The 15798-nt window shown below is 45.9% G+C and overlaps 1 protein-coding gene across 1 annotated transcript in view; it reads left to right on the top strand.

The window, feature by feature from the left end:
* LOC137804773 (protein SON) overlaps positions 1-15798 on the top strand; it is a 35852-nt gene that overhangs the window by 1697 nt on the left and 18357 nt on the right. The window contains exons 2-8 of the mRNA XM_068604153.1: positions 6209-6418; positions 7220-7254; positions 8443-8624; positions 9505-9632; positions 10530-10702; positions 11138-11420; positions 13715-13908. Coding sequence (XP_068460254.1) covers positions 6209-6418; positions 7220-7254; positions 8443-8624; positions 9505-9632; positions 10530-10702; positions 11138-11420; positions 13715-13908 — 1205 coding nt within the window. The remainder of the gene's footprint in view (positions 1-6208; positions 6419-7219; positions 7255-8442; positions 8625-9504; positions 9633-10529; positions 10703-11137; positions 11421-13714; positions 13909-15798) is intronic.

The following is a 15798-nucleotide window of genomic DNA, read 5'->3' as shown; positions in this document are numbered from 1 at the left end:
TGTAACTAGCAGGGAACCGTGTAACTAGCAGGGAGATGTGTAACTAGGAGGGAGATGTGTAACTAGCAAGAAGCAGTGTAACTAGCAGGGAGCCGTGTAACTAGCAAGGAGATGTGTAACTAGCAGGGAGATGTGTAACTAGCAGGGAGATGTGTAACTAGCCGTGTAACTAGCAGGGAGATGTGTAACTAGCAGGGAGCCGTGTAACTAGCAGGGAGATGTGTAACTAGCAGGGAGATGTGTAACTATCCGTGTAACTAGCAGGGAGATGTGTAACTAGCAAGAAGCAGTGTAACTAGCAGGGAGCCGTGTAACTAGCAGTGAGATGTGTAACTAGCAAGAAGCAGTGTAACTAACAGGGAGCCGTGTAACTAGCAGGGAGATGTGTAACTAGCAGTGAGATGTGTAACTAGCAGGGAGCCGTGTAACTAGCAAGAAGCAGTGTAACTAGCAGGGAGCCGTGTAACTAGCAAGGAGATGTGTAACTAGCAGGGAGATGTGTAACTAGCCGTGTAACTAGCAGGGAGATGTGTAACTAGCAGGGAGACGTGTAACTAGCCGTGTAACCAGCAGGGAGCCGTGTAACTAGCAAGAAGCAGTGTAACTAGCAGGGAGCCGTGTAACTAGCAGGGAGCCGTGTAACTAGCAGGGAGATGTGTAACTAGCCGTGTAACCAGCAGTGAGCCGTGTAACTAGCAGTGAGATGTGTAACTAGCAGGGAGATGTGTAACTAGCCGTGTAACTAGCAGGGAGCCGTGTAACTAGCAGGGAGCCGTGTAACTAGCAGGGAGATGTGTAACTAGCAGGGAGATGTGTAACTAGCCGTGTAACCAGCAGTGAGCCGTGTAACTAGCAGGGAGATGTGTATCTAGCAGGGAGATGTGTAACTAGCCGTGTAACCAGCAGGGAGCCGTGTAACCAGCAGGGAGCCGTGTAACTAGCAGGGAGCCGTGTAACTAGCAGTGAGATGTGTAACTAGCAGGGAGATGTGTAACTAGCCATGTAACCAGCAGGGAGCCGTGTAACTAGCAGGGAACCGTGTAACTAGCAGGGAGATGTGTAACTAGGAGGGAGATGTGTAACTAGCCGTGTAACCAGCAGGGAGCCGTGTAACTAGCAGGGAGCCGTGTAACTAGCAGTGAGATGTGTAACTAGCAGGGAGATGTGTAACTAGCAAGAAGCAGTGTAACTAGCAGGGAGCCGTCTAACTAGCAAGGAGATGTGTAACTAGCAGGGAGATGTGTAACTAGCAGGGAGATGTGTAACTAGCCGTGTAACTAGCAGGGAGATGTGTAACTAGCAGGGAGCCGTGTAACTCGCAGGGAGATGTGTAACTAGCAGGGAGACGTGTAACTAGCCGTGTAACTAGCAGGGAGATGTGTAACTAGCAAGAAGCAGTGTAACTAGCAGGGAGCCGTGTAACTAGCAGTGAGATGTGTAACTAGCAAGAAGCAGTGTAACTAGCAGGGAGCCGTGTAACTAGCAGGGAGATGTGTAACTAGCAGGGAGATGTGTAACTAGCAGTGAGATGTGTAACTAGCAGGGAGCCGTGTAACTAGCAAGAAGCAGTGTAACTAGCAGGGAGCCGTGTAACTAGCAAGGAGATGTGTAACTAGCAGGGAGATGTGTAACTAGCAGGGAGATGTGTAACTAGCAGGGAGACGTGTAACTAGCCGTGTAACCAGCAGGGAGCCGTGTAACTAGCAAGAAGCAGTGTAACTAGCAGGGAGCCGTGTAACTAGCAGGGAGCCGTGTAACTAGCAGTGAGATGTGTAACTAGCAGGGAGATGTGTAACTAGCCGTGTAACCAGCAGGGAGCCGTGTAACTAGCAAGGAGATGTGTAACTAGCAGTGAGATGTGTTACTAGCAGGGAGATGTGTAACTAGCCGTGTAACCAGCAGGGAGCCGTGTAACTAGCAGGGACCCGTGTAACTAGCAGTGAGATGTGTAACTAGCAGGGAGATGTGTAACTAGCAAGAAGCAGTGTAACTAGCAGGGAGCCGTGTAACTAGCAAGGAGATGTGTAACTAGCAGGGAGATGTGTAACTAGCAGGGAGATGTGTAACTAGCCGTGTAACTAGCAGGGAGATGTGTAACTAGCAGGGAGCCGTGTAACTAGCAGGGAGATGTGTAACTATCCGTGTAACTAGCAGGGAGATGTGTAACTAGCAAGAAGCAGTGTAACTAGCAGGGAGCCGTGTAACTAGCAGTGAGATGTGTAACTAGCAAGAAGCAGTGTAACTAGCAGGGAGCCGTGTAACTAGCAGGGAGATGTGTAACTAGCAGGGAGATGTGTAACTAGCAGTGAGATGTGTAACTAGCAGGGAGCCGTGTAACTAGCAGGGAGCCGTGTAACTAGCAGGGAGCCGTGTAACTAGCAAGGAGATGTGTAACTAGCAGGGAGATGTGTAACTAGCCGTGTAACCAGCAGGGAGCCGTGTAACTAGCAGGGAACCGTGTAACTAGCAGGGAGATGTGTAACTAGGAGGGAGATGTGTAACTAGCCGTGTAACCAGCAGGGAGCCGTGTAACTAGCAGGGAGCCGTGTAACTAGCAGTGAGATGTGTAACTAGCAGGGAGATGTGTAACTAGCAAGAAGCAGTGTAACTAGCAGGGAGCCGTGTAACTAGCAAGGAGCCGTGTAACTAGCAGGGAGATGTGTAACTAGCAGGGAGATGTGTAACTAGCCGTGTAACTAGCAGGGAGATGTGTAACTAGCAAGAAGCAGTGTAACTAGCAGGGAGCCGTGTAACTAGCAGTGAGATGTGTAACTAGCAAGAAGCAGTGTAACTAGCAGGGAGCCGTGTAACTAGCAGGGAGATGTGTAACTAGCAGGGAGATGTGTAACTAGCAGTGAGATGTGTAACTAGCAGGGAGCCGTGTAACTAGCAAGAAGCAGTGTAACTAGCAGGGAGCCGTGTAACTAGCAAGGAGATGTGTAACTAGCAGGGAGATGTGTAACTAGCAGGGAGATGTGTAACTAGCAGGGAGACGTGTAACTAGCCGTGTAACCAGCAGGGAGCCGTGTAACTAGCAAGAAGCAGTGTAACTAGCAGGGAGCCGTGTAACTAGCAGGGAGCCGTGTAACTAGCAGTGAGATGTGTAACTAGCAGGGAGATGTGTAACTAGCCGTGTAACCAGCAGGGAGCCGTGTAACTAGCAAGGAGATGTGTAACTAGCAGTGAGATGTGTTACTAGCAGGGAGATGTGTAACTAGCCGTGTAACCAGCAGGGAGCCGTGTAACTAGCAGGGACCCGTGTAACTAGCAGGGACCCGTGTAACTAGCAGGGAGACGTGTAACCAGCAGGGACCCGTGTAACTAGCAGGGAGCCGTGTAACTAGCAGGGAGCCGTGTAACTAGCAGGGAGCCATGTAACTAGCAGGGACCCGTGTAACTAGCCGTGTAACTAGCAGGGAGCCGTGTAACTAGCAGGGTGCCATGTAACTAGCAGGGAGCCGTGTAACTAGCAGGGATCCGTGTAACTAGCCGTGTAACTAGCAGGGAGATGTGTAACTAGCAGGGAGATGTGTAACTAGCCGTGTAACTAGCAGGGAGCCGTGTAACTAGCAGGGATCCGTGTAACTAGCCGTGTAACCAGCAGGGAGATGTGTAACTAGGGTTGCAAAATTCCGGGAATATTCAAAGTTGGAAACTTTCCACGGGAATTAACGGGAATAAACAGGAATTAACAGGAATAAACTGGAAATTTTGGGGTAATTTAACTGTATTTACCTTGTCATAAACAGACATGCATACTAACATTGATAATCTAACTTTTAAAAATTACATTTTTGACCTTTTTGACATTTTATTAGTAGAAGTTTATTCTTTTATCGAACAACGAAAACATGAACGTTGAATAAAAAAAGGTGCATTTCATATTATTACCAACCCCCAACATAAATTTCTTTCTTTAGTGTTTTTCCCTGAATCCTTTCAGGTCTAAATGCTTTCTTCCTGGACCTACATGAACTAGTTCAGTTCATAACTAGAAAGAGCATTTCCTGCTGAAAATGCGTTGGAATGCAAAAAGCTGAAGCTTATAGCTGAAATATTTGAAAGAAATAGCTAAATATAGCTGAACATAGTGGAATATAGATTAAATTAGCTAAATATAGCTAAATACATTTGAAAATGAAAGAATAGCTGAATATATGTAAAAATAGCTGAATATATTAATATAGCTGAAAATAGCGGAATAGATGAATATATAAATAAATAGCAAATCATTATTGAAAATATAGAAAAGGCAAAATACCTGCTAAAATTTTACAGTTCAAAGTCATTTAATTGAACTGTTGAAAATCCTTGTCGTTTAAATGTATCATTGGAAAAGTTGAAAGGAAAACTGCATCATCTAAATCAGGGGTGTCAAACATACGACCCGGCCCGCCACAGTGTCCAGTCCAACAGAAGAAAAAAAAAAGTTTTTTTGAAAAATCAAAATCTGCCATAGGTGGGGTTTGAACCACTGACCTTTCGCTCCTAAGACGGAGTTGCTAACCACTGATCCACAGGAGCAGTTGGTGAGAGACTTGATATTATTGAGTGTCTACAAAACCATCCGTTAAACCTCAGAACGTGAACGTCAGTGACGCTGTTAATCCTGACTTCTATAACCAAATTGACCTGCACACACGCGCGCACACACACACGGACGTGCACGCGACCATAATAACACGTTCACGCGCGAGCACGGCCGTTCATGTGCGCGACCCGTTCGCGTGTGCGGCCGCTTACGTACCTGCTGCCTGTAGATGCACAGACCAAAGGGCTGCTGCTGGGGACGGACCGGCTCTCCCATTCAGTCGGACCTCAACACGTCTTATCTGTTGGATTCCTATCGACCGCAGTTTACGGCAGAAGACAAGATTTCCAACGTTTTGAGCTATAAATTATGTCCAAAGAGTATACGGTTTGGAGTAGAGAGCAAGTTTAAAATATGTGTATCGCCAAGTGCCCTCGCTCTGGAGTCTGACGTCACCGCTGTGAGCTGCCCAACACACAATAATGAGAAAGGCAGAAAAGGTGCAGAAAAAACATAAAACGAAAACGCCTACAGTTAAGACACTATAGGAGATATCAAAAAAGATGAGTAATACAATAACAGCTAAACGTTTTGTCAACATTTTAAAGGTGGAATGGTGTCTCTAGCTGGAGGCATGACAGAGCCTTTCCCTTTTGAAGTTGAAGAGTTGAAAGCGGATTTGAAGATGTTCTTCATTGGAAACCATTCATTTTTTTTTTATAAAAAGCTGAATAATTTTGAAAATTGAGAAAATATGAAAAATGTAAAAGCGTAGATTAATAGCTAAAGGTTTTGTCAACATGTGAAATTTTAAATATTGTCTCAAGCTCAACGTATGAAGAAACTGTAAACGTTTGAAGTTGAAGATGATTTGAAAATTTCCCCATTGGGTCCCATTATAAAAAAAATCATAAAAAGCTTAATATTTCAAAGATTTGAAAAGTCTGAAATATGAAAGGTCTTAGCCATCGTGTCCTTAGGTAACTGAATATTTTTATAATTGAACTTTTTTCTGTAGCTGAAAATATGAAAGAGTTGAAGAGGTCCAAAATACGGATGGAAGAAATAGAATAATAATAATAATAATAATAAAAAGTTTAATAAAGATTTGAAGAACAATAGTTGGAATGCTTGCAGCATTCCAACTAATTAAAAAAATTGAACTAAGTTCACAGCTCCAAAAAATGAACTAGTTCAGTTATTTTTATCAATATGTTGCAGCTGTAATTGAAGTCTCTGTCTGCAGTACCGCTCTTGGCCTCAACTCGGCGCTCTCTCACTCTCCAGGCATCGAGCTGAAACATTCAGATGCAACACTGATGACAAAAACGTTCAAAAACAGCAAAATGTTTTATGTTTACGTTTATGTTTCTGACAAACAATGCTCCCAACCAGCTGCATTCAGAGTCCAGCTGAGCGAGGCGTGCATAGTCTTGTTCTCAAATACATTTAAGTTCCCTGTTATATGCTTTTGCAAAAAAACGTAGGCACATTTTTTTTTTCAAAATTCCCGAGCCAAAATTCCCATGGAAAGTTTCCGGAAATTTACCGGAAACTTTCCGCCCCTTTGCAACCCGATGTGTAACGAGCAGGGAGTCGTGTCACTATTAGGGAGCAGTGCTGACTCAACACCAGGTGAACAGTCTTAACCCCGGTGGTCTGCCTCTATGTCCCTAGAGCTGCTGAAGGACAGGGGGCTGCCGGTGAGACGGTTGAAGCAGAAGAAGCCACTTCAGAAAGGAAGAAGCAGGAAGACTTGAGGACCACTGGTTCACAGAGGAAACACAGGAAGCACAAAAAACACAAAAGTAAAAAGAAGAGGAGGAACCGAGAGAAGGACAGCAGTTCAGAGTCTGGAGCAGAGGGAGGACCCCAACAGCAGTCCAGGTGAAAGCTCCCACCTAACGCCTGCTGGATCTGACGCACTGACCTCCTTTCAGCAGAGGAAGAGGAACCTGTGAACGTAGAACATAGTATTCAACCATATAAGCGCACAGAGCTCTGAACACCACAGCAGGACACACACACACACTCTCTCTCTCTCTGCCAGTGTGAATGAGTGACGAGGCGGCTGCCTAACACTGAGCCCACATGCTCTGGCCGGTCAGTGGAGCCTGGCCCCTTTAGTGGACTACCGCTAACATCGCAGTTCGAACGACAGGTGGTATCGGCTCGTTACGTTCAATGTGCGAGTATGCCGATAGCATAGAGCTTCTGTAGGTCTCTCAAACTGATCATCTCAATCAGTTTCAGGTCCTGATACCTTTCATTCATGTCATATGTCATAAATGAAATATCATCAATATATCATCTTGCTTCATGAGCTCATATTTTGGAGCTTTGCCATTTGGATTAAGTGACTTGTGTAAACTGGGGAGTGCCTATGTCTGTAGGCTACAGCTGTTATTTAAAAATCAGATACACATTGAATCGACATTTAGATAAATCTAAGTGTCAGATGCTCGATAATAAAGCACCTTGATCAGGATTAAGATGTCTGTGGCCGACTTGTACTAATGTCACTCAGCAATCTATGCATACTCAAGTCAAAAGTATGTAAAACCCCAAATAAGATCCAGTGGTTGTCTGTGTGTTGGTTTTATGATATCTTTCTCTCACTGTTAACAGAAAACAGTTTCCTGTCATTTTTCTGTTGTTGCCCACCTTTCAAATGTTTTGTCTTCACAGAGGACAAACGCCCACAGAACCAAACCAGGAGCACGGTGAGTCCTCATGAGGCACATCGCACTAGTTTATGTCCTCTACTTCCATCTCATCCTGTAGATGCTGCCTTCCCCCCCGCCTTCCGTCGTCTTCCCGCAGCGTTCCCTCGTCTTCCCTCAGCGTTCCCTCAGCGTTCCCTCAGCGTTCCCTCAGCGTTCCCTGGTCTTCCCTCCACGTTCCCTCGTTTTCCCCTCGCCTTCCCTCCACGTTCCCTCCGCGTTCCCTCCGTCTTCCCTCTGCCTTCCCCCCCGCGCTCCCTCGTCTTCCCTCCGCGTTCCCTCCGCGTTCCCTCCGCGTTCCCTCATCTTCCCTCCGCGTTCCCTCCGCGTTCCCTCGTCTTCCCTCCGCGTTCCCTCTGCGTTCCCTCCGCGTTCCCTCAGCCTTCCCTCCTTCCCTCTGCGTTCCCTCGTCTTCCCTCCGTGTTTCCTCGTCTTCCCTCCGCGTTCCCTAGTCTTCCCTCCATGTTTCCTCGTCTTCCCTTGTCTTCCCTCGGCCTTCCCCCCCGTCTTCCCTCAGCGTTCCCTCGTCTTCCCTCAGCGTTCCCTCGTCTTCCCTCCGCGTTCCCTCGTCTTCCCTCCACGTTCCGCCCGTCTTCCCTCTGCCTTCCCTCGGCCTTCCCCCCCACCTTCCCTCCGTGTTCCCTCGTCTTCCCTCGTCTTTCCTACGCCTCCTCCGCCTTCCCTCCGTCTGTGTTGCCCGTCTGCGTGTTGCCCGTCTGCGTGTTGCCCGTCTGCGTGTTGCCCGTCTGCGTGTTGTCCGTCTGCGTGTTGTCCGTCTGCGTGTTGTCCGTCTGCGTGTTGCCCGTCTGCGAGTTGCCCGTCTGCGTTTTGCCCGTCTGCGAGTTGCCCGTCTGCGTGTTGCTGTTGCCCGTCTGCGAGTTGCCCGTCTGCGTGTTGCCCGTCTGCGTGTTGCCCGTCTGCGTGTTGCCCGTCTGCGTGTTGCCCGTCTGCGTGTTGTCCGTCTGCGTGTTGCCCGTCTGCGTGTTGCCCGTCTGCGTGTTGCCCGTCTGCGTGTTGCCCGTCTGCGTGTTGCCCGTCTGCGTGCTGCCCGTCTGCGTGCTGCCCGTCTGCGTGTTGCCCGTCTGCGTGTTGCCCGTCTGCGTGTTGCCCGTCTGCGTGTTGCCCGTCCCACAGCAGAGGTCGTCTCCCGGTCACTTCTGTTGAACCACACTGCTCACCTGTGTCCAGGCGTGGAGAACGACAGCAAGCCCAGAAGCCACAAGCAGCCTTCGACAGCGAAGAGGAAGAAGAAGAAGAAGAAAAGGAGGAAAGATGAAGAGAACTCGTCAGACTACGACTCAGAGTTTGTGTCGAAGCAGAGCTCATCGCCAAGGCGACGAGAGGAGCTGCCTGATATCATCCCAAAACAGGTAAAGCACCAAAACACTGGGGCCAAAGTCACGGCAGGAGGTCTGGATCATGTTGACGCGCATTGTGGACCTTGATGTGTCCTGAAGCTGTGTTTCCTCCACTTCTAAGTAGAGCATCTCCATAGCAGATCTCTCTGAGGAACGATGGAGTCTCAAGAGAGCTGAGGACAAAATACTCCACCCAATGTCTCATTGAAACCACAAGACTCCACCCATTGTCTTATTGAAACCACAAGACTCCACCCATTGTCTTATTGAAACCACGAGACTCCACCCATTGTCTTATTGAAACCACGAGACTCCACCCATTGTCTTATTGAAACCACAAGACTCCACCCAATGTCTTATTGAAACCACAAGACTCCACCCATTGTCTTATTGAAACCACGAGACTCCACCCATTGTCTTATTGAAACCACAAGACTCCACCCATTGTCTTATTGAAACCACGAGACTCCACCCATTGTCTTATTGAAACCACAAGACTCCACCTATTGTCTTATTGAAACCACGAGACTCCACCCATTGTCTTATTGAAACCACGAGACTCCACCCATTGTCTTATTGAAACCACAAGACTCCACCCATTGTCTTATTGAAACCACAGCACTCTATGATGAGCAATACTCACATCAGATGATGGAGCAGCCAGAGCTTTAGACCAGAGAGAGGGTGAAGTGAGACAACACCTCCTCCTTCATACTTAATGAGCAATGATCCTCTTTTCATGGCTGGTTGGTCTCTTTGGAGTATCATGATAATTATGTGTGTGCATAATGATAATTAAAAGCCACTTGTGTTCATAATGTGACGATCAGAAACATCATGCCACATATTCATCTTTGGCACAACATGAGACATGTCTCTCTTCCCCCAACAGGACAGCTCCAATACAGAAAGAGGAGAGGAGGAGCGGCGCTGCAGGAGGAGCGCTCGGTCCCGCTCACGCTCACTGAGGAGGAACTCTGGGCCTCGACACCACCGCCGGAGATCCAGGACCCGGTCCAGGTATGAGTGAGAGCGTCGCTCGGCGGTTACAGCGGGTTGTCCTTGAACCACGAGGTGGGCAGCTCCATGCCCGCTCCTGCTGTCGGCATGTTGAAGTGTCCTTGCAGCCAATGCAGAGGTCAAATGTCATGTATGTTTCATAAGTAGGGACGTCACAAGAACCGATACTTACGGTACCTTTACTAAAATATCAAAACGCCGATGATGCCTATTCTTTTTAGGTACTGGAAGTACCGTGAGCACCAATGCCAGCTGTTGGCATTCAGGGTTTTTTTCCGGTTACATTTCTTCCTCGAAGACGATTGGTCCCCACTATCGTTCCAGTTTTTAATAATGTGTTGAACAGTTATTAACCCAATTTTAGTAGTTTCTGCAATCTCCTTAGATGTTTTCTCTGCTTGATGCATGCCAATGATTTGACCCTTCACAAACAGACTAACATCTTATCCACGACCACGGGATGTGTCTTTCCACATGGTTGTTTAGGAAATGAGAAGCAACTCATTGCACCAGTAGGGGTTAAATAACGTGTTGCCAGCTGAAAGATAATCGCCCATGCAGTAATTATCCAATAGGAGGCTCGTACCTATTTGCTTGGTGAAATCCAGATGGCGACTTTTCTTTTGGCCAGGCAGTGTATATCCACACATCAAGTGGACGTGTTGTCACCAGAACAAAGGTTGTGCAGGTTGACCTTGCATATACTCAGTTTCTAAATCTGATTGTGAACCATTGGGTCGCTCAGTGTGATGCGATTCTGATTGTAATGGCTCCACCCACATGGATGTGTAGCCAATCACGGTGCCCCTTCTCGTGCTGTGAGGAGAGCCAGACCTGCTCCGTAGACCTCATGATCCTCCTGTTTCTCACTGATGGAGCTTCATCCTGCCATGACAGCTCTTCAGAGAAGAGGGGAGCCGTGGATGACCCCCTACGGTCCACCCAAAGTCCTGCCAAAGGCCTCCAGACCCCCCAGCCGGCCTGCAGCTCGTCAGGTCACATCCCAGCAGAGCTGCAGGGCCACGATCAGAGAGGAGCCCAGACCACAGAGGACCCGACGCAGAGACTAGGTAGGACCCCTGTGAGAGCCAGATATTTCACCATGCATTGTGTTATTGGAAATAACCGCACGACAAAGTCCCTTTTTATATGAATTTAATACGAGTTGTTTATGTGCAAAACAATTGTAACAATTTCACGTGAAATTAAAGATGTGGAATAATTATTATTTCAGTTATACACCGACTGTTTCCATGCATTTACAAAAATACATAAGGTTGATTAATTTAAACTGGAATATTATTCCCATAAGCAAGAAGTTAGTTTCCATTTTGAAGACGTAACTGTGTGTCATGATCTATATATAAATATGTATTTCACTGTACCGTTCTGCCTGAAACATAATAAATGATCATATTGAATAATCGCCCCGTTCGACAGTCAAACCTTTTTTAATAATTTGTTCAGGTCTTCAAGTGTCTTATAGTCTAATGCCAAATCTGCAGGTTCTGGAGCACCCCAGGCCATGCTGGATCAGTCCTTATCTACTAAGCCAGGCCAGACCCCTGAGCCCGTCCCCCCTCAGCTCAAAGCATCAACCTGTCCCAGGACACCGGACTCTCGTCCTAAATCACCAGCAAAGAAGAAGAGGAAGTCTTCCAAGTCCCCACAGAGGAAGAAGGAAGCAAAGTCATCAAAGAGGCAGAGAAGATCCAAGTCCCCATGTAGGAGCTACAGAAGAGGATCCAGGTCCAGGAGTCCTGCTAAGAAGAAGAGGTCCCGGTCCAGGTAGAGTTCTGTCTAACTGTTGGGGGGCTTCACATAAAGACATGTTTCAGTGGTTTGTTGTTGGGGGCTTCACATAAAGACATGTTTCAGTGGTTTGTTGTTGGGGGCTTCACATAAAGACATGTTTCAGTGGTTTGTTGTTGGGGGCTTCACATAAAGACATGTTTCAGTGGTTTGTTGTTGGGGGCTTCACATGAAGACATGTTTCAGTGGTTTGTTGTTGGGGGCTTCACATGAAGACATGTTTCAGTGGTTTGTTGTTGGGGGCTTCACATGAAGACATGTTTCAGTGGTTTGTTGTTGGGGGCTTCACATGAAGACATGTTTCAGTGGTTTGCTGTTAAGGGGCTTCACATGAAGACATGTTTCAGTGGTTTGTTGTTGGGGGCTTCACATGAAGACATGTTTCAGTGGTTTGCTGTTAAGGGGCTTCACATGAAGACATGTTTCAGTGGTTTGTTGTTGGGGGCTTCACATGAAGACATGTTTCAGTGGTTTGCTGTTAAGGGGCTTCATATAAAGACATGTTTCAGTGGTTTGTTGTTTGGGGGCTTCACATAAAGACATGTTTCAGTGGTTTGCTGTTAAGGGGCTTCATATAAAGACATGTTTCAGTGGTTTGTTGTTTGGGGGCTTCACATAAAGACATGTTTCAGTGGTTTGCTGTTAAGGGGCTTCATATAAAGACATGTTTCAGTGGTTTGTTGTTTGGGGGCTTCACATAAAGACATGTTTCAGTGGTTTGCTGTTAAGGGGCTTCACATAAAGACATGTTTCAGTGGTTTGCTGTTAAGGGGCTTCACATGAAGACATGTTTCAGTGGTTTGTTGTTGGGGGCTTCACATAAAGACATGTTTCAGTGGTTTGTTGTTGGGGGCTTCACATGAAGACATGTTTCAGTGGTTTGTTGTTGGGGGCTTCACATGAAGACATGTTTCAGTGGTTTGCTGTTGGGGGCTTCATATGAAGACATGTTTCAGTGGTTTGTTGTTGGGGGGCTTCACATAAAGACATGTTTCAGTGGTTTGTTGTTTGGGGAGGGCTTCATATGAAGACATGTTTCAGTGGTTTGCTGTTGGGGGCTTCACATAAAGACATGTTTCAGTGGTTTGTTGTTAAGGGGCTTCACATAAAGACATGTTTCAGTGGTTTGCTGTTGGGGGCTTCACATAAAGACATGTTTCAGTGGTTTGTTTGGGGCTTCACATAAAGACATGTTTCAGTGGTTTGTTGTTTGGGGGGCTTCACATAAAGACATGTTTCAGTGGTTTGTTGTTTGGGGGGCTTCACATAAAGACATGTTTCAGTGGTTTGTTGTTGGGGGCTTCACATAAAGACATGTTTCAGTGGTTTGTTGTTGGGGGCTTCACATAAAGACATGTTTCAGTGGTTTGTTGTTTGGGGGCTTCACATGAAGACATGTTTCAGTGGTTTGTTGTTTGGGGAGGGCTTCACATGAAGACATGTTTCAGTGGTTTGTTGTTTGGGGAGGGCTTCACATGAAGACATGTTTCAGTGGTTTGTTGTTGGGGGAGGGCTTCACATGAAGACATGTTTCAGTGGTTTGTTGTTTGGGGAGGGCTTCACATGAAGACATGTTTCAGTGGTTTGTTGTTAAGGGGCTTCACATGAAGACATGTTTCAGTTGTTTGGGGCTTCACATGAAGACATGTTTCAGTTGTTTGGGGCTTCACATGAAGACATGTTTCAGTGGTTTGCTGTTAAGGGGCTTCACATGAAGACATGTTTCAGTTGTTTGGGGCTTCACATGAAGACATGTTTCAGTTGTTTGGGGCTTCACATAAAGACATGTTTCAGTGGTTTGCTGTTAAGGGGCTTCACATGAAGACATGTTTCAGTGGTTTGTTGTTAAGGGGCTTCACATGAAGACATGTTTCAGTTGTTTGGGGCTTCACATGAAGACATGTTTCAGTGGTTTGCTGTTAAGGGGCTTCATATGAAGACATGTTTCAGTGGTTTGCTGTTAAGGGGCTTCATATGAAGACATGTTTCAGTAGTTTGCTGTTTGGGGAGGGCTTCATATGAAGACATGTTTCAGTGGTTTGCTGTTAAGGGGCTTCACATGAAGACATGTTTCAGTTGTTTGGGGCTTCATATGAAGACATGTTTCAGTGGTTTGTTGTTAAGGGGCTTCATATGAAGACATGTTTCAGTGGTTTGCTGTTAAGGGGCTTCACATGAAGACATGTTTCAGTGGTTTGTTGTTTGGGGAGGGCTTCATATGAAGACATGTTTCAGTGGTTATCAAATGATTTGAGAGATGTTGTCTGCAGGTCAGCAGGCCGGCGCTCGCGGAGGTCACGCTCGCGCTCGGTGTCACACGGTCGGAGGCGGGCGACATACAGCCAGAGGGACCGCTGGAAACGAGAGCCAAGCCACTCCCCGGTACTCATCCTCCGCAAGAACAGATCCCCCGCTCGGAAACTCTGCAGCTTGAGTAACAGCCCTCAACGCATCAGTGAACTGGGTCAGCAATATGAAATCACTCATCTGAATGTACTTTTTCTATTTGCATTATTATTGATAAAGAAACAGCTTCAACTTTAACTACAACCTGACACTGCTGTGTTACTTTAACTACAACCTGACACTGCTGTGTTACTTTAAATACAACCTGACACTGCTGTGTTACTTTAACTACAACCTGACACTGCTGTGTTACTTTAACTACAACCTGACACTGCTGTGTTACTTTAACTACAACCTGACACTGCTGTGTTACTTTAACTACAACCTGACACTGCTGTGTTACTTTAACTACAACCTGACACTGTGCTGTGTTACTTTAACTACAACCTGACACTGCTGTGTTACTTTAAATACAACCTGACACTGCTGCGTTACTTTAAATACAACCTGACACTGCTGCGTTACTTTAAATACAACCTGACACTGCTGCGTTACTTGAAATACAACCTGACACTGCTGTGTTACTTTAACTACAACCTGACACTGCTGCGTTACTTTAACTACAACCTGACACTGCTGTGTTACTTTAACTACAACCTGACACTGTGCTGTGTTACTTTAACTACAACCTGACACTGCTGTGTTACTTTAACTACAACCTGACACTGTGCTGTGTTACTTTAAATACAACCTGACACTGTTGTGTTACTTTAAATACAACCTGACACTGCTGTGTTACTTTAACTACAACCTGACACTGCTGTGTTACTTTAACTACAACCTGACACTGCTGTGTTACTTTAAATACAACCTGACACTGCTGTGTTACTTTAAATACAACCTGACACTGTTGTGTTACTTTAAATACAACCTGACACTGCTGTGTTACTTTAACTACAACCTGACACTGCTGTGTTACTTTAACTACAACCTGACACTGCTGTGTTACTTTAAATACAACCTGACACTGCTGTGTTACTTTAAATACAACCTGACACTGCTGTGTTACTTTAAATACAACCTGACACTGCTGTGTTACTTTAAATACAACCTGACACTGCTGTGTTACTTTAAATACAACCTGACACTGTTGTGTTACTTTAAATACAACCTGACACTGCTGTGTTACTTTAACTACAACCTGACACTGCTGTGTTACTTTAACTACAACCTGACACTGCTGTGTTACTTTAAATACAACCTGACACTGCTGTGTTACTTTAAATACAACCTGACACTGCTGTGTTACTTTAAATACAACCTGACACTGCTGTGTTACTTTAACTACAACCTGACACTGTGCTGTGTTACTTTAACTACAACCTGACACTGCTGTGTTACTTTAAATACAACCTGACACTGCTGTGTTACTTTAACTACAACCTGACACTGCTGTGTTACTTTAAATACAACCTGACACTGCTGTGTTACTTTAAATACAACCTGACACTGTGCTGTGTTACTTTAACTACAACCTGACACTGCTGTGTTACTTTAAATACAACCTGACACTGCTGTGTTACTTTAACTACAACCTGACACTGCTGTGTTACTTTAAATACAACCTGACACTGCTGTGTTACTTTAACTACAACCTGACACTGCTGTTACTTTAAATACAACCTGACACTGCTGTGTTACTTTAACTACAACCTGACACTGCTGTTACTTTAACTACAACCTGACACTGCTGTGTTACTTTAAATACAACCTGACACTGCTGCGTTACTTTAACTACAACCTGACACTGCTGTGTTACTTTAAATACAACCTGACACTGCTGTGTTACTTTAAATACAACCTGACACTGTGCTGCGTTGAGCCAATCTTGTTTCACATGGTTTCCCTCTCGACGTCACAGCTCTACCATTTCACATATCATATCATCTTGAGGTACAAGCATCTGAATTATATTTTCTCAAGTGAAATCTGAATTTGTAGGACATGT

This window comes from Clinocottus analis, unplaced genomic scaffold (genome assembly GCF_023055335.1).
Source record: "Clinocottus analis isolate CAN_PGR_092001 unplaced genomic scaffold, fCliAna1.0.p SCAF_63, whole genome shotgun sequence".
Classification (NCBI taxonomy): domain Eukaryota; kingdom Metazoa; phylum Chordata; class Actinopteri; order Perciformes; family Cottidae; genus Clinocottus; species Clinocottus analis.
Note: the sequence above shows the minus strand (reverse complement) of the source record. Positions and strands in the feature narration are given on the sequence as shown.